General features: G+C 40.0%; 1 protein-coding gene across 1 annotated transcript in view; it reads left to right on the top strand.

Annotated features, from left to right (window-relative positions):
• The first annotated feature begins 2,130 nt into the window (after window positions 1–2,130).
• Window positions 2,131–19,401, top strand: part of pik3c2a (phosphatidylinositol-4-phosphate 3-kinase, catalytic subunit type 2 alpha) — a 101,142-nt gene continuing 83,871 nt past the window's right edge. Inside the window, exons 1-2 of the mRNA XM_015963847.3 lie at window positions 2,131–2,216; window positions 5,273–6,481. Of these exons, the coding sequence (XP_015819333.1) occupies window positions 5,354–6,481 (1,128 nt within the window). The 5' untranslated portion in view covers window positions 2,131–2,216; window positions 5,273–5,353. The remainder of the gene's footprint in view (window positions 2,217–5,272; window positions 6,482–19,401) is intronic.

Raw genomic sequence — 19,401 nt, 5'->3', positions numbered from 1 at the left:
GATGCATGCTTTTATCACCAGTAGGATAGACTACTGTAATGCCCTGCTTTCTGCTCTTCCCAAAAAGAGCATCTCAGGCTTACAAATTCTACAAAATTTGGCAGCACGTGTCCTGATGAAGACCAGGAGGCGGGAGCACATTACACCAGTTTTAGAATCATTGCAATCATGGCTCTCTGTATGTTTCAGGATCAATTTCAAGGTTATTTTAATGGTTTTTAAGTGTCTTAATGGTCTTGGGCCTTCTTATCTCTCAGAACTGCTTTTACCGTGTAAACCCTCACGGCCTCTGCGCTCCTCTGGCAGGCGTCTCCTGGTCATCCCTAAAGTCAGGACACACACTCATGCGTCTTTCCAGTATTACGGCCCTCACCTCTGGAACAAGCTGCCAGGGCCTCAGAGAACGTTCATGTTTTTAAGTCTAGGCTCAAGGCCCACCTATTTAGGTTAGCTTTTATCTAATTATTTATTATAGTTTTATTTCTCGATTTACATTATTATATTTTATTACTTGCTTTGCATGTTTTACATGATTATATTTTAGCACAGTTTCATCATTAAATTATATTATTATTTTACTGTCCATACGATTTTATTTAATATTCATTTTCTTACTTTTGTCATTTATATTAGCTCTTTTATTATATTTTTACTCATTTTAATCCAGTGTTTCCTCTGTAGGGGCCCTCTGCCCCAGGGGCCGTGGTCGACTGTTGCTTCCTGGGCGCTCTATAGGTAGTGTTTAAGTAGAGGTGGGGGTCTATGCTCCCCGACCTGTGAGCATCCTTACTTAGTTGCTGTGGAAGACCTGATGCTACCGGGACAGACGGCTCCTCTGATGGCGTTTCCTTGCCTTATCTTACTTGGCTCATCTGGACTCAGCCAAATATAAATTTTTACTGATGTGTGTGTGAGTGTGTGTGTGTGTGTGTGTGTGTGTGTGTGTGTGTGTGTGTGTGTGTGTTAATGTTTTCAAACTGTTATGAGAATTTGGGGTCATTTTAATTCTGAAAAGCACTTTGAGTCACACTTTGCTTGAAAAGCGCTTTATAAATAAATTCTGACTGATTGATTGATTTGCGGCTATAAGCTGAGATATCTGGGAGGGGCTTGGAGTAGAGCCACTGCAGCATCAGCTCTCTCTTGCATGTGAGAAGTGTTTATATTGCAACTTCTCCATTTGTAATGTCACAAACTGGGACTTTTTAAAACGGCTTGTTTTGTGCAAATAATTCCTAAAACTAAACACTGATATAAAACTTGATGGACATTTTTTCATGTTTGGGGGAATAATAGAGCTAGTAGAGACCCACATGACAGCACAAAAGAATGCAAAAGTTGACCTTTGCATAATATGTCATCTTCAAGTCACTTCAAAGTGTCTTCCTCTCTTTCACAAAGCCAGGCTTTGAAGTATAATGTTGAAATGATTTATATTTCACGTTTTCTGAAGGATCTTCAGACTTTATGCCTTTTGTCCATTCCTCACATTTTAACTTTGGGAGTTGGAGAACAAAGAAAGGTGCAGGTTCAAAAAGAAGTTCCAATAGATGAGCAGTGTGTGTGTGTGTGTGTGTGTGTGTGGGGGGGGGGGGGGGGGGGTGAGATCATCCTTCAATAAATCAGTGTTATACATTTTGAAATTCACCCTACTTGCATTAGAATATTCTTGAAAGTGTCAAACAGTGATGTCTTAAGCATTTTTCACAATAACATGATAAATGATCAGTTATGTTTTGATAAACTCTACTTCATACTCTGCTTCTTTGTAGTTTAAGGAACAAAGAAGCATTTCTCTGGATGAAAATTTGTGGGGGAAAAACAGTATGAATACAACATGTTTTAAACTAGCTGAGTACTTTGCACAAAACTGCACACATAGTATTCACTGTGTAAACACACACTAGTAGCATGAGAACATGAACATACCATAGCTCCAGTTATTATTTTTTAAAATAAAGATTAGCCACATAATTTAATTTAATTTAATTTAATTTAATTTAATTTAATTTAATTTAATTTAATTTAATTTAATTTAATTTAATTTAGACACTAGCAGGGTTAGACCACGTGAGGGCGCTGTTTGATCACGGGACAGCAGAAACGCTGCTATCCAACTGCGTTCGCTCAACAGGAACTGACGTCTCTCCTCTGTGCAAGTGGAAGGAAAAATGCAGCTGCCGGAAAAATGGCTCCAAACACCGCACCGTTAAAAGGTGAGAAACAGATCATTATAAAGCGTTTGTCTGAGTGTAAAAGTTTCCTTTTGTTGCTACTTAGGGTTAGCTTTAGCAGTTTTTCTCTACTGTAAGTGTTTCCGCTTTGAGAAAGCCTTCTTTCTTCCTTGTTGTGGTTAGTTGATAGGTCCAAAGCAACTCAAGCAGTTGCCTCAGTACTTTTAAATTATTAAACTAGTGTTTCTTAAAGCAGCGAGCAGTCGTACAAGTCAGCCTAGTTTAGCTAGATTCAGTCGGATTTCTGGAGCAGGATGTTTGCCAACTGTCCGAGTAAGTTTTAAGTTTAGGAGCTACGTTAGCATGAAACAAAGTCTAATGTTAAAGTTACAATAAAGCGGCTAAAAGTAGCAAAAATGCCACTTGAAGGAGCTAACTTGGCAATCATAAAAAATAAAATTCTAGTTTCCGTTTTTAGACTATTGTTATGTTTACATGATTGTGAATGTTGTTTTTAGATACCATTAATGTGAACAAAGGTTATTGACAACCTGACATCAGTCGGTGTGGTGTCAGGGGAGAAGATTTAGCTAGATATCTCAACCTATAAAAGATTAAGGGATTAATATTCAACGCTAACTTCTGATTATATTCGTTATAAAACATAAAATGTGTTTAATTGGTCTTAAGTATTTAACACAAACTTGATAAGATGGACTTTTGTGGTAGCTATTTTTATTGTTCAGTCTGTTTTAATTAAAACAAAAGGCTGAGTATGGATTTTAAAACCTGCATAGGTTTGTGTTTGACTAAAAACAGTTTTTACACCAGGCTGAGTGTACATTGTTTGCTGATCTTCTCTACTGTGTTGCCACTTACAGAGAACCATTACATAAGCCTTACAAATCTGTAAATACTGTTAGGACTTGGTTACATATTTTCTATTTTTAAAGTGTGTGAGCTGTACTTTGAGCTGATAAACAATGTATTGCTTACATCTGCACTTCTGATCTGCTATGGGACACAAATCTTTTACATTTGACCAAGGTCTGCACCATGAAAGGTACAACAAGATCACACCATCTTAGCACTGTTTTAAATCATGACAGCATGCTGGTGGATAAGTAAATAAATTGAAAGAAACCATTATTAAATTTGGATGTAATTTAAGTTATCCAGCTAAACAAATGTGGCCCAATCCTATTCCTTGAGGGACACCATCCTGCATATTTTAGTGGTTTCTCACCACACCTGATTTAAATTAGTAGGGGATTAATAGGCTGCTACAGAGCTTGATGAAATTTTGAACATGCAATTCGACCACTGGATCAAGCCTGTTGAAGCAGGGAAGCAACTAAAACATGCTGGACAGTGAAGCTCACTGCTCTAAACTGATGTGCTCTGTTTCTCTTTCTTCCTTCCGTACGTCTACAAAGATTTGGTGTTTCAGTGTAACTTCAGAGAAGTTGGGTGGTTTTTGTTTTATTTGGCAAAACCATGCCAATTCTGTCTGTGCTCAAGAATTTCTGGACTAGTGATTAAAGGATGTCACCATTGGTAAAAATCTACACATTTTAATTTGTACACGGAGTATGCTTTCTCATTGTCAAAGGAAAAGATGTTTCTGCAGAGACCTACACCATCCATTTCACCTTTCACATCCGTTCATTTTGGTGAAGACGACTTAACCAGGTCTTAATACTTAGTAACTCCAGCTACATTGTCATTGTTGCTGGCTTTCGCACAGCTGATCAGATAGTCCCGGGACATGTTGCTAACGTAACTCTTAACAGAGGGGGAGGCAAAGAAAACCAGGGGAAGAAAGAAGGGACCCGCTGGACTGTTCAGCATGCCAAATTCCTCAGCTGCACAATAGTGTTGGGGTAGCTTAAGCCCCAGCAGAGCCAGTCGTCTTCACCACAATGGGAGGGGATACTCAGGAGAGGCCCGTGATGCCTGGGGAGAGAAGGAACTCACTCAACCCCTGGGCTGTGATTGTTCCATGAATGGTTGCTTTGACAAGGCGCTGTGTCATTCTAGAATCGTAAAACAGCAATGTTGTTCTGAATCAATAAAATGTTCTAGTCGTCTTCGACACGTCTTAATTTAATATCGATCAGATGTGTCAACCTTCCTGCTGTTTGTAATGGAAGTGCTTTACTGAATACTGGATAAAACAAATATCAGATGAAGACGTGAGTTTCAGGGTATCTGCAGGTCCTTAAAAAGTCTTAAATTTGCTTTTCCAAATGTAAGGCCTTAAAAATCCTTAAAAAATTACAAATAATCCTTAAATAGTTTCCAAAGGTCTTAAATTACCAAAGACCCAATAAACAAGATTCTTTTATTTCTATAAAATGTTCGTGAATTCCTAGTTAGTTCAGCATTTTTTGTGTACGATATTGGCATAAGCGGAACTGTACACATTCGGTTGGTTGTGAAAGAGGGCTATTTTTAGATGAGCATGCTAGTGGGAGTTTGCGCCATGGGGAAGTGCAACATTAATGGTAACTGGATGGCTAATCCCATGTTCACGATGTGATTAGCACTGGTTCCAGGCAATAGCTGGAAATTAAAGCTTAAATTTAATTAAAAAAATAGCTTACATTTGGTCAAAGTGGCCTTAAAAATGTCTTAAAAAGTCTCAAATTTGGTGCCCTTAAACCTGCAGATACCCTGGAGTTTGTGTCCTGCACCATAACGCGCTGATTCACAAATGAGCTTAATTTCTGGTTGTTCAGAGTCTAGTACGTACATCCTTATGTTATTGTTTTGGCATTCTGGGTTCCTGCTTTACCAAGCTTCATGTGTTCTGTGTAAAACCAAGCTGAAGACCTACTGTTCATGTTGCTAGAGCTAGTAATCCGACCCACACGATGCTCCTGATTTTCCAGCAAGCACAATCAGTTTCTTGTGCGGCGTATTTGATGTATGGCAGCGGATCAATAAGTGATCAAACTGCTTGGAGCAATAAAACCAGGAATTTTTTTAAATTAAAGAACTGCTGCTGAGGCTCAATATGTAGAATAACGTTATTCTATCTATCTTGCTTTCACTTGATCATTTCAAGTTAATAATAATGTTTATTTTATTTATAGGTGTTTAGTTGTTTGCTTCTCAACACTTTGGTCAGCGCTGACTTAAAGTCATCCTACTCATGGCTCCTTCAACTTGACAGAATGGCCCAGACTCAGAGTGGTAATGGGTTCAAGCTGGATGTCCCCCAGCCAAAGGGGGTCGTGGGAAAAGAGGAGGCCCTTCGTATGGAAGAAGAGGCTTTAGCAAAACTGCAGAGGGAGAAAAGACACACTCTTTCAGTTTCAACACCCTCATCTTACTCAAAACCGTCTAAACCTGCTACTACTACTCCTCAGCCTTCACCTTCTCTGAGTAAACCTGACAAAGATCTTATTGTCTTTCCGGAAACCAAGAAACAAGCAGAGCAGAACAAGTTTAAGGATATTGATGTAGATAAACTGACCATTGAGGAGCTTGAAAAGCTTCTGCTTGATGAAAACTTTAGCGTTAACAGCAAAGTGACTCGCCCTTCATCGCTGCTCGGGTTTAACCTCAGTGCCTCCTACCCAGGAGGCCATGCATGCGGCTCCTCTCTTTTTCCAAGCAGCCATTGGACGTCTGTTCTTCCTGCTCCATCTAGTTCCAGTGTATCCACTCCGACCCATCAGCCCAGTCCATTGTTTCCATCTGCTCCTTTTCCCAAACCAGGCTCATTTCAAAATGGGTTCACTCCACCCTTCATGGGTCTACCTCCACAGCAGCCATCGTTCATGACTTTACCAGCCATCCAGCCGGCTGCTGCGCTGGTCTTCCCGCAGCCAACCGTAGACCCAGAGATGGCCAAACTGTTCGACAAGATTGCCAGCACTTCAGAATACTTGAAAAATGGGAGATCAGCCAGTGCTGATCCAGATTCTTCTCAAGTAGACGCAGTCTCTCTGGCACCCAACCCCCCATCCCAACAGCCATCAGTGATGGAGTCATCTCACATCAGCCGCTTCGACTGGCTGGATCTGGACCCACTTACAAAACCCAAAGCTGAGAACGAGGATGTGTCCCTTACACCTGGAGGAGCTGCACAAACAGAACCAGGAGTTTCTGCTGGGGATCCTTGGGACGCAGTGCTCGAAACAGAAGGGAACAACAGTAGCAGCAGTCCTCCTCTGGATGGGAACTTTTCACAAACTGTTCGCTCACAGCAAAGGAGAGCATCAACTGGAGTGCCTGTCACTAGGAGTCACTCACTCAACATCCCGGGAACGTTGTCCCAGCACAAAGAAAACAATCAGGTAAGGCCACACACAGCAGGGAACACGGGTCTCACATAATCATCTTTTGATTTCATGACCCAAAGATTTTTTTCATTAAAGCCTAATTTATGTATTTTAGAATTAAGCATCCCCTTGACTTTTCCTCTGTAAGACTCCAGTGCCCTTTTCAGACAGACATTCTGGAACATTTGCGGACAATTCAATCCGGTTTTTAACCGGAACTGTGTTTTCAGACACACCACTTTTGTACCGGAACTTGTCCTTTCGGCTGCGTTCACACAGCAGGGAAAAGTTCCAGATGTCTGACGGCGGCGGGGGGGGGGGGGGGGGGGGGTCGGACTCATGTTAAGAAGAAGAAGAAGAAAATATCATTTCTATAGCGCCTCTCAAGATAAAAATCACGAGGCGCTTAAGCATAATTCTGCGCACACGAAGACGCATAAGAGACCTGGATGATGAAGCTCAATGGTTAAAGGAATCACTGAAGCGGTGTGAAGCGCTCCGTCGCGCGTCTACCGTAGGAGGCGAGCTGCCGTGGTTCGCCGCATGCTACAGCAGCGGGCTATATAGGTGCGCACAGCGTCCCCCGGTCCCCTCCTCCTCCCCCTCCCTCTTGTCCGGAACTTTACCTCACCGGTCTGAATCAGCCACCCTGTCCGTAACAAGTCCGGACCTGTTACTAGGGGCTTCGTCCGGATAAATTCCGGAACACGTTATTCGGATGTTTGCATTCAGACAGAAAGGTCTTACGGACAGATTCCGGAACATTTCCGTTTTTCATGGCCTGTCTGAAGGGGGCTCAGGACTTCCTCTCACCCACATGTATTTGGAACCACACAGGTCAAGAGTGATCTAATTTTCTGAGCCCAATATTTAGAGCCTTCATTGGGGACAGTGCCTTGGGCAAGAGTCATGTGATCTTGTTTCCTGGGTTTTCTTTATTTTTCCCACCACTGAAATCGAACACCCATCTGTCATTTGGCTGGTAGCTGTGATCTGGGAAGATGAGGCACAATGAGCTCTGCAGCCATGCCAAGGCCCGACAGGCTAGCAGACATTTGTTATCTGATGTCTCCTCCTTTTGTTCAGTGTCTGGCCGTTAGATTGGGATCATGTACTGCTACTCTGAGGTACACACAAGCACTTAGAGTACAAGACCACAAAAGTTATACTGTCACCAAAGTTTGAGAAGTGGTTAACAGCTGTTTCATCTCTTAGCACTGCCCTTGATTTCGAGGTCTTGATAATCAGTTTGCTGTGACATTTTGTGAGTTTTTGATTTTTTTCATTTTACTCCCCCTTCCTGCTCATTGTGTTTGGATGTGTCTTGACCAAACAGTTGGTCGCTGTGGTCTGTTTGTCACACCAACAACAACACCGGAGAACCCATTTTTGTTTTCAGTTTCTTATGATTGTAACAAAATTGGAAACCTGATTATAGTGTTCTGAGTAACTGAGTCTAGCTAAATGTGGTTCAGGTTGATTTAGTCTATATGGATCACATTCATGTTGAGATTAGGACTCTGCAGATTAGTAGGTGTCATCTTATCAAAGGCAACATGTCCAGTCTGAACACCCGACGGGTTGAAGAGTGCCTTTTTTTCTCTTGGAAGGTTGAAATGGTATTTGTTTACACTTGTCTGTGTGTTATGTCTGGGCACAAGCATATGTTTAATGGTGAAAGTACTCTGTTGTGTAATTCAAGCCTTTGTAGCTCTGCATTGTTCCAACATGTCCCTCCACACATTCACTTTTACTCTATCATTCTTGTCTTCTGTCTTTGTGTACGCGAGGTCAGTGTGTGTGTGTGTGTGTGTGTGTGTGTGTGTGTGTGTGTGTGTGTGCTGTTGTACTTCCATCTGCTGGTGCCTATGTTGTTATAAACAGGAACAATTCTGTGCAGGTCCCCTGTGCCCTACAGCAACTGATTAGTGTGTGAATTGCCCTGCCAACCACAGCTTTGCAGTCTTGGAGAGAGAAATGCCAACTTTCACATTTAATATCTGTGGCATGCAACACTTTTAGTAACTGTGACATAATCCTTTGATGCTAATATGTTTACACTCATATTTGCACAATTCTCCTTTATGAAATGATTTACTACAGACTAGGGATGTGAATCTTAGAGCAACTCACGATTTGATTCGATTCCGATTCTTGGGGTGCCGATTCGATTCAGAATCCATTCTCGATTCTCAATTTAAATCGATTCACAATCGGTATTAACAAAGAGTGTCAGCTCCAGGATGAACTACTTTGTTGTACAAGTTAGTTAAAGCTATGGGACGTTTTTATTTGACTTTAAACTGGTCGTGCTCCAAAAATGCAAATTTACAAGGTAAAATAAAGTGATTCTAAAACTGTAAACAGAAACAATCTTTTGACCAAAAGGCAACATTTATTTTTGCTTATCTTGTAAAATATAACCAATCTGTAGTTACCTAACAGTAGCTTTGATAGTAAAACAGTCAAATACTTTTCAAGTATGTGTAGAAACAAGTTACATGAGTAATCCTGAGTACTCATTTATCAACTTAGAAAATAAATATGAGAATATCTCAAATTTCTGAGTATGGAAAAAATAACATTCAAGTGCCCACTTATCAGCAGATTCAAACATAAATCATCTCAGTTTATGGGACCGCAAAAGTAAACGGAGTACTGACTCTCCTAACAAAGACCCAAAAAACAGACAAAAGTGCATCTTAAACCTGTAACGTGCCAAATATTTGAGTTCTTGGAATCGATTCTGAATCTTTATAAATAAGAACCCCGATTCAGACTTGAATCGATTTTTTTCAGCACCTCTACAACATACATCTAAAATTAGAAAAAAACAAATCAAGTTTCTGTTTAAAATGTTGATTTTATCTCTAACTTTATGCTCTAATTTCTAATTTGAGCCTCTGTTAATTTAAATGTATTTGTCCTTCATTTTGAAGTGTTTCTATGTAAAAGTTAAATAAATACTATGACTTGTTGTAACTGGCATCACAAAGGGCCTCTATTGGAAGAAATGTCATGTTCAAAAGCAAGCAGGACTAGACTGTGTTCCAGCAGTCAGAAATTGGCTCTCATCTCCAGAATTTTTAAGAGATCAATGCAATATTATTTTTTAAAACTTTAGATAGTAAATTTTGCATTGCACGATTATTTACATGGACTTCTCTGGTTAGTTTGTATTAAGCGTTAAAGACCAAGTTGACTAATTTTCTCAACATATCTGCAGTGGTCTCTAGTATAAAAGCTAGGGTCCATAACTTTACCTCATGAAGCAGAAGAGAAGGGTATTTTGAAAGAGCCGAAAGCCACACCTTCTAACTTGCACATGCAGCGAAAGCCAAGTCAACAGAGGGAGGATCACTACTTTGACCCAGAGCTGAGCTAGCATTAGCAATGAAGTTTCCAAAGGTAAGAATGCTGCTATCAACCATAACTTTAGCTATTTACTGCTAACAAAAGGCATTTTACAAATAATATCTATAAATGTATATTTTATAAAGACTACAACAGTTGACATATTATAAAGAAACCCACTACCATCAAATTAGCATGTTGAATGTTGTTGGCAGTATCCGTTAACCTATTATTAGCCTATCTTAGCATTAGCTCCATGTAATAGTTTACATTATTTACTGATATGTCATTCAAGAAGGGATGAATGTTCATCATGGTATGGGATTTATTCAGACACATAATGAGTAAATGCCACATTCTGTGTAGTCCTCCTATAACCCTGGTTGGTTCCAGAGGTTTACTGGTTACTTTAGTGTGTTTGGTGCTGGGTTACAAAACAACCAATACTGTTTAGGTTTTATCCAGTTGAAACTCTTCGTTTTATGGACAACACACACACACACACACACACACACACACACACACACACACACACACACACACACACACACACACACACACACACATATATTTTTTTACTTGAATGTACAATGTTAAAAGCCCAAATTAAACCAAAAAATAGCAGGCTAGACAAACAAATTATACTTAGACACTCCAACATTAAATATCCCTTTCTTATTTTACACATACATCTCCTCAGCCTTCATCAGATTCTGCAGGAGCTGCTAATCCCTTATTTTAATCAAATCTGTAGACTTTAAACAGGGAAACATCTAAAACAGAAATAATTCAACAACCTCGCTAACCTGCTAACAACATAACATTTTACAACAAATTTTAAACAATGGTCTATTATGATGTGACGTTAAAGCATGCACTAATCATTAGCTCAAATACACAAATGATGAAATCCCCTTTAATTGTACTATCCTCTTCCAGTTAGCTTATTTTACAGATGGACTTTAGAGGCCGAGTTAGCATTCAAGCTAGAGCTATATAAGCCAATGGTAAACAGTGGAGTATACCAAAAGGCCAAGTATTTCATCAAAATGACCAGAAGTTAACTTTTAACTTGCAGGTCAATCTGACACCGTGGTGCCATATGAAGAGATGAACTTGAGCCAATATTCTTAACAAGTCCTGCATACATCATGAGTCCCCAAGGCTGCATAAGGCTCTGAATAAAGTCCATCTGCCCTGAAATAAATGACTTTAAAACTTTATATAATCATATTTTGTTGAATGAACTCTTTGTTTAAATCCAAAGTGTTTGAATAATGTGTCCTGTACTTTACATTGTGAGTTAAAATGAATATTTTTCCTGTAATGATTCATTTCAGATCTTAAATTACACCAGATTAGTATTTGTTGATTTTAGTGTTAAATCTATCATTAAATTCAGACTTCATAATATTATTAATGTTAAAACATTTGTGCTTCACATAATCTGTTTAACATTTTCACTTCACACTAAGAAATGACCTCTGACAGAAGGAGGGATCTTCTGAGGTATTTTGGTAACGCCTTTAAACTTGTCAAATTCTGATTTGTCTAAATTTGTCAACAAACAGTTGATAAAAACGGGTACCACTTCCTGATCTCATCATTATCACAATATATTTAGCAGTTAAACTGGAAAACAATAAATGAACAATAACTACCCTGCAGCAGCAGTTGGAGGGAGCGGTGGCAGTGGTAGGTTTGGTTGAAGAGAAGCCAGTTCTCATAAAAATCCTTAGACGACAGTTTGGCAATTTTTTGGGATTTGGTCACTGCTACTGGCTACCCGCACCTTGCTTCAACATTTTATTCATCTTTCATGACCGTATTGTCTTTCCCTTCTTGACTGAATGGGGTTGACTAGTCATGGGACTCCACCCTATTCAGTTCAGTGTTTCCCTTAGTAATTTTTCCAGCTTTGGTGGAGGTGGTGTTGGCGGGGGGGGGGGGGATGACACGTCTCACCTTTATGTTAATATTGTTTTATCTGATGCACTCCACTTTGAACTGCACCAATCCAGCGACTGCTGCATTGTAATAACTAGTATTAAAGGTGAGTACACCAATATTTGCACAAGAATAATTTCTGTTTTAAACTCTCAGTGACACACTTTGCAGGGTGGATTTGGCATTTAATTTTTCTTGGCGTCTGGAAAAATATCTTCTTTTGCCCCCCTTTATTTGACTCTCTGCCCCCTTTATTTTGGTCCAAGATCATTACTGGGCTGGCCCTATTAAAAACGTTCTACACCCCTGCTTAGTAGACTTAATGAAGTATTTTTAAGTCAGTATAAAAATGACTGAAACACACATTTACATATTTGGCATTATTGACCAATATTTTTGATTTAATTTATTTGTTAAGAACATCAAGATGCATTACAGTGAACATTATAATAAGCCGGGCGGACACTGTGCGACTTTTTCACTCGTAACACAGCTTCAGCTCAAACTGTACGACTTCAGCGCAGGGTAGATCTCACGAGTCATGTGCTCACTGTACGTCTGGTAGCAACACGTCGGACCTAAAAATATGTTAAAAATAGCAGTTTTTACACAACACGTCAGACTTTTTTGTCTTGTTTTGCCTGTTGTCCTTCGGGAGTGCTGCAGGAGGACACACAGGGATTTATGGGGGTTGGATGAGGAAACGAAATAAAGAAAGTAAATCTGTGTTTTGTGATCAGTTTAATTTGACATGAACACAACAAACATGCTTTCTTGACAATCATTGTGAGTAAAAAAACGTGTAGAAATAAAAACGAACAGCGTGTGTTATTAGGGAAATAGCGGGTGAGCGGAGTTGATGCATGATTGCGAATGCGCCGTGAGCGGTTCTGGTACTTTTTGGGTCGCAGCCGCTCGCTGCGCCGCTTCAACCCTCATGAGGAACGAGCTAAATATCAAACACTCCAGAAGTCCGTGCGAGCTCATGATTGCTGATCGGTAGCTGGTCACGTGGTGTTAATCGCCTCTCGTAACCCCCTGTACACTACACGACGCTCAGCGCAAAACTCGCCCCGATCTTATGGATTCTCGCACGAGTGGACAATCTGCTCAAAAAAGTGAAAAAGTCGCACAGTGTCCGCCCGGCTTACTGTCTGTGTGTGCGTTGATACCTGGGCCGAGCTGACGGAGCTCCCGGCTGCAGTTTTGTGTGTAGGGAGGGGCGGGCGCTCTATCTGACTGGCCAATCACAGAGCGTGAAGACAGTCAGTTACCCAATGAGGATTTCATTCAGCACGATTACAGATATTTACGAGTTTTACACTCGTTTCTTGCTCGTATTCCTCAAAAATGCTTTATCAGTACGCTCATAGCTGTAACCACCCTGCCCTGCCTCCTCCTCCTTGCTACCTGCCGGCTGTGATCACAAGCAACAACACAGTAGTTCCCGCTGCTTCTTCGGGAAACGGCGCAAAAAAAAAAACATCAATAAAACTTGGGATGTTGTAGGCGCGGCGGTGGGATTTCAGCCGTGGCGGCCCGCCACGGCTGCGCTTATGTAAGGGAAACCCTACAGTTCCTAGCAGTGGCGGCTCCAGAAAATTTTTTCTGCAGGTGCTACGAAGGAGCTAGTCTTTTTATTGAGGGTGCTATGAAGGAATTGGTCTTGCGTACCTATTGTTCTCTAAAACACCTTCAACAGTAGCAGATACACATGCGTGCACAAAACCTCAACAACACCTGAAACAATCATTAATATACATCATAAACCAACACATTCTCACACCCAAGGCATCAAAATATGATGCGTGTGACCAAGCGTCAATATATGACAATTCGGGACACCCCAGCGCGTCGGGAGACGATGATCAGTGTAGCGTTAATCCACATACTGAAATCACCCTGTTGCTATGCAGTGGAGATTTCGAAAAATGACCAATCAAATTAACCTATGAAGCTTATATCATATATATATATATATATATATATATATATATATATATATATATATATATATATATATAAGATATATATATATATATATATATATATATTATATATATATATATATAAGATATATATATTATATATATATATATATATATTATATATATATAAATATATATATATATATATATATATATATATATATATATATATATATATATATCCCGGATACTTCTATATCGATCTAAGTTCATAAATCAACCTGCTTAATCTAATTTTAATCCAAAGATTAATGTTTAATTTAAATAATTAAATTTAATAGCAAAAGTTATTTTAAATCAGAAGCTAGGATCTTTGCTTTCAAAAAACCATAATTATTACTTTTCTGTGTTTCGTTTCAATAATGAGGCGAGTTTAAAAATGAAGAAATTTTATTACTAACAATTTTAAACTAAGGATTTGAAACGGCAATTATAAAATGACAATTCATGGATGGCAATTTTTACGACAATCTTTAACAGTTTTGATATTAAACTTGTTTAAAAGCAAACCTGTGACTGAATGGAGCTCAAATGAGAATGGTGAGCTTTGGATGCATGAATGAATTTCTCAGAAGGTGTCTTTCAGAGAGAATGAAAGCGTTCTGGGTGGAAATGATGTTTTGCGGATAACTGAGTTATTTTGAGAGAAACGGCATCAAACGCATCCTCGTGTTCTACCTCACCCAAACAGATCTCTTGTGGATCTGGAGATCAGGAGGATGGTGATTCATCCAAGGTAACACATCGGCTGGTAGAGGAGACGCAAGTGTCCGATCCTCTGGTCCAGAATTGTCCTGGGTACACGGTGTATGAAGAGTTTGGCAGATGAACGTTCTCGTCTTAACTTAACTTCAGAAATCAATGACTCTGGTAGAGTCTTCGTTAGCTGGTTTACAGTTACGTTTATTCTTTGGCTATTCTGGTCGGCGTGACTAGAACAGCAGGCAGAGGGTCAGGGCGGCCGTCCCTGGGTCCTCAGGATGATGTTTTGTTCCAGAACTGAACGTGAATCTGTGATGGTTACAGTTTTACAAAAAGCTCTCAGGACCACTCCCACTCTCTCCGGAAGAAAGCTTGCTCATGCGTCAAAAACATGTGATGTAGTTATTGTTTATCTGAACTCTGTGTTAGCTGAATAGGGTGAAGGTCTTCTTTGCTGAACACATCTTTAATCATTATAATAATAATAATTATTATTACCCAAAGCATAATAATCCATTTAATGTTAGTAAAATACCTTTACATTGAACCAAGTGATCATGTTATGATGATTATATTAAACAGTAATAAAGTCCATGAGTTTATTAATTATTATCTAATTATTATCATCGTGTTTTGAAGTGTCCTTCTTGGGACGGAACAGCAGATATGATGTTATGGGGAAGGTTAAGTAGTTCACAAGTACTTCTAATGTCCGTCTCGCCACCGGCGTCGGATACCGACGCTCTGGGACACTGCGTCAGCTGTTTGTCCCTAATCGTCGTCTCCTGACGCGCTGGAGTGTCCCGAATTGCCATAGATTGACCCTTGGTCACACACGTCGTATTTTGGCGCCTTGGGTGTGAGAATGTGTTGCATAAATATATGAACAATCGTTGACTTTTCCATGAAATCATTAACACACACAGCCACACAGAAAACCATCTATAGTGTTGCAAGGTTAGCTAACGTTAGTGTTAGCACCTCCAGCAGCAAAACCCTCGACTGCTGCGGCGGTTGAGGGTTGACTCTCTTCATCCAGATCCGTAGGTTTTTGTGGGTCTGAGATCACTTCCAAAGATTCATTCGTTTCTGACTGAACCCGGGGAAATGTGGGCAACAAAAACCGATCCATTTTACCACTAGCTCTACCTTTCACTCGTTCGCAGGTGGAAAATGAGGTCAAAGGTTAGCATCAATTTCCTGTTTTGGTTTAAGTTTTTACTATCTATTGGATAATTTACTGATTATTTTTGTTTGTATGTTAAATATTATCACATCCACACGTTAAATTAAAATTAAATTGTAAAAAAGTAAAAAAAATCTTAATATTTACTTGGGGGTGCAATGACTAATCCAGGGGTAGCTATAGCACCCCCTAGCGCCCCTCTGGTGCTGCCACTGGTTCCTAGCCAGCAACTTAAAGTTAGAATATGGACCATTTTAATAAAAAGCTATATTTTCAAAAAAGTAGTACATCAACGGGGCATTCAGGTGTTTGCAGAATTAATGCACAGTTTCTCCTTTTAAAGCTATATTTAAAAAAATAATCAAATTTTGATTCTGTCGGGCATTACACTGTTTATGTTTACATCTACCAGCCACTAGAGGGCACTGTTGTGTTAAAAAGTCCGCTCCGCAAGGCGAGGTTGGGACCGTGTAAAATGGCAGACTTGCCAAGTCAAGCAGCTGGTTCTGAGCCCAGAAGATGTTCTAATGGTAAATACTGTTGTAAAATAAACTTATTAGTAGAAATGAGTCCGTATCCTGTACAATTTGTCTCTGAACATGTTGCTGGAACGTGTCAGCAGTAGGGCTGTCGCGATTGAGGAGTTCCCCCTGCGGTGAGTCAGGGCAGCTCAATATTGCGATATGCAATATTATTGCACCCCGTTTTTATTTATGTACTTAGCAAATTTGTTTGTTAATTACTAAACTCATGGCAATATTTCCTTTGAAACATTGTGCTTACACATTTAAAAAATGTTAGAAAAAATTACATGGCCATTTTTAACACTTTATTGAATGCAGATCAAAGGGCAGTAACGGCATTCTCTGACTGAACTTAAAAACAACATTCAGGAGGTTTAACTTTGAAATGCAAATTTGGCTGCAACATCTAACAGAAATTAAAAAAAGTGCCCTACTATCTCCTCGATCAGCGCGGACTTTACCTCTCAGCATGCGCTGTCGCGAGATTTAATCAAGTGCGGTAATTGCGATGGCACGTCATGCAGCGCGGTGGGTTTCTTAATATCGCAATATATTGTTCTTGCGATTATTGCGACAGCCCTAGTCAGCAGTGAACCAACATCCCAGTGGCTGGCAAATTTTTTCTGTCATTGCAATACCACCTTTGAACACCAGAGTTCACAAGATTGCCCATGTTCCATAGTCAACCTTTAAATGAACATGAACATCGGAGACCTATACACATCTTTTATTTTCCAAATACCTAAAATAGTGCCACGGAAAAAATATGTTGATATTGGACATACAGGGATTGCAGAATTATTAGGCAAGCTGTATTTTTGAGGAATCATTTTATTATTGAACAACCATGTTCTCAATGAACCCAAACAACTCATTAATATCAAAGCTGAATGTTTTTGGAAGTAGTTTTTAGTTTGTTTTTAGTTTTAGCTATTTTAGGGGGGTATCCATGTGTGCAGGTGACTATTACTGTGCATAATTATTAGGCAACTTAACAAAAAACAAATATATACCCATTTCAATTATTTATTTTTACCAGTGAAACCAATATAACATCTACACATTCACAAATATACATTTCTGACATTCAAAAACAATACAAAAACAAATCAGCGACCAATATAGCCACCTTTCTTTGCAAGGACACTCAAAAGCCTGCCATCCATGGATTCTGCCAGTGTTTTGATCTGTTCACCATCAACATTGCGTGCAGCAGCAACCACAGCCTCCCAGACACTGTTCAGAGAGGTGTACTGTTTTCCCTCCTTGTAAATCTCACATTTGATGATGGGACCACAGGTTCTCAATGGGGTTCGGATCAGGTGAACAAGGAGGCCATGTCATTAGTTTTTCTTCTTTTATACCCTTTCTTGCCAGCCACGCTGTGGAGTACTTGGACGCGTGTGATGGAGCATTGTCCTGCATGAAAATCATGTTTTTCTTGAAGGATGCAGACTTCTTCCTGTACCACTGCTTGAAGAAGGTGTCTTCCGGAAACTGGCAGTAGGACTGGGAGTTGAGCTTGACTCCATCCTCAACCTGAAAAGGTCCCACAAGCTCATCTTTGATAACACCAGCCCAAACCAGTACTCCACTAGGGCTGCAACAAACGATTATTTGGATAATCGATTAATCGGATGGGGTCTCAACACGATTAATCGATTAATCGGATTACATAGGGACATTTTTAAAAACTGCTAGGGAAACGTTATTTTTCTCCTTCCTTCACTTTATTAAACACACCATTATTAGAAAACAGTTCAATAGCAGAAAAACAACATGCCATCACCTAAATTGTCTTATAAGGTGTATAGACAGAGACCCTAAGCTACACCTATCTGTGACCTAAAATGCTTGGTCCAAGTTAAACAGCTTAAAGAGCAAGTCAACCCCTACCAGAGTCTAACTCCACTCCCGCTTCATGTTTGAAAAATGCAACACATGCTGTTGCCTGGCAGACCGAGAGGGCGGAGCCGCTAACAAATACACACACACTCAGGCTCACGACAGCATTGTGACATCATAATGTACCAGTTTACATCATAGCATACTTCTTAGCCAATAGCGGTGGCAGATTTAAATTAAAATACAGTGCAGAGTTTTTACCTGACAACGGCACAACACTGCCAGTTTGAGGCAGAATATTTAAATTTTAACTAAGATACACTGAAGTGCCAAATTATTGACGACACGTGTCTGCAGCACGATTAGACACTTGTTTATTTAGTTTATTAGCAAAAAAAGTTTATTTGGGGGTGACTTGCTCTTTAAGGGCAATTCTCATCTGTTTTGTTTGATCTCATCTGTAGACATTTATTATAATTGGGGATGTCAAACAACTAATTTTTAAATGTAATTAAACATAGGCTGTGAATTAATCAAAATTAATCACTATTTCCAAAAATGACTGAAACAATACCAAATAAAACAAAAATAAATGAATGCCATCCTCCTTGCGATTATGCCCTGGGCAACTGCCATAAAGTCACATCAAGAAATGTTGCTGATCATTCCAATGATCCCAAATAGACTCACATTAGGCCACATGAAAGCAACTGAACCCAAAAATATATTAACCAGTATATAACTGCACTCACACAACACGCCTGCAGCAACAGTTAGGACTCCTCCCTCCCTTTTAAGAGCGTTTTCGCTTCTGAGGACATTGTGGTTGTAAAACCACATGCTAGTAGTCTGGCCCCGGTGTGATCAACCAGTTTCTGCGGAAATGTGACGGCGGAACCGGTTCGCAGCGGCGCGAGACCCCCCCCCCCCCCCCCCCCCCGCCTATCTAATAGCGTCGCGCTTACAATTTTATAGACTTTTTTTACGAGCTTAGGGCATGTCTAGCGTGTGTAATAATCCGGGGCTTGGGTGAATCACTTTTGAAAAGTTTTTAACTTACCTGGACACCGAGCTCTCTCCTTCCTCGCTGATGATTCTGACATGCTTGCGTTTAAGACGCTGCATCATCACCGTAGTATCCCCGTGCCATGCTAAGTCTGACCTACAAACGTTGCATGTCTTCGCCTGATTTAACTGAAAATGCTCCCAAACTTTAGAAGTTTTTACTTTTTTGGGGTCTCGCTGCTTCTGCCATGTTCCTCTTACAAACACCTCCCAGCTCTCCACCAGTCTGCGCGCAACGGCGGGCAGGAGGGGAGGGGGCTTTTGGAAGAGTTGCGCAACACAACGAATCGATGACGCAATTCGTTGCCAACGCTTTTAGTAATC

Source organism: Nothobranchius furzeri, chromosome 4 (assembly GCF_043380555.1).
Source record: "Nothobranchius furzeri strain GRZ-AD chromosome 4, NfurGRZ-RIMD1, whole genome shotgun sequence".
NCBI lineage: Eukaryota > Metazoa > Chordata > Actinopteri > Cyprinodontiformes > Nothobranchiidae > Nothobranchius > Nothobranchius furzeri.
This window is presented reverse-complemented; position numbering and strand designations above follow the sequence as displayed.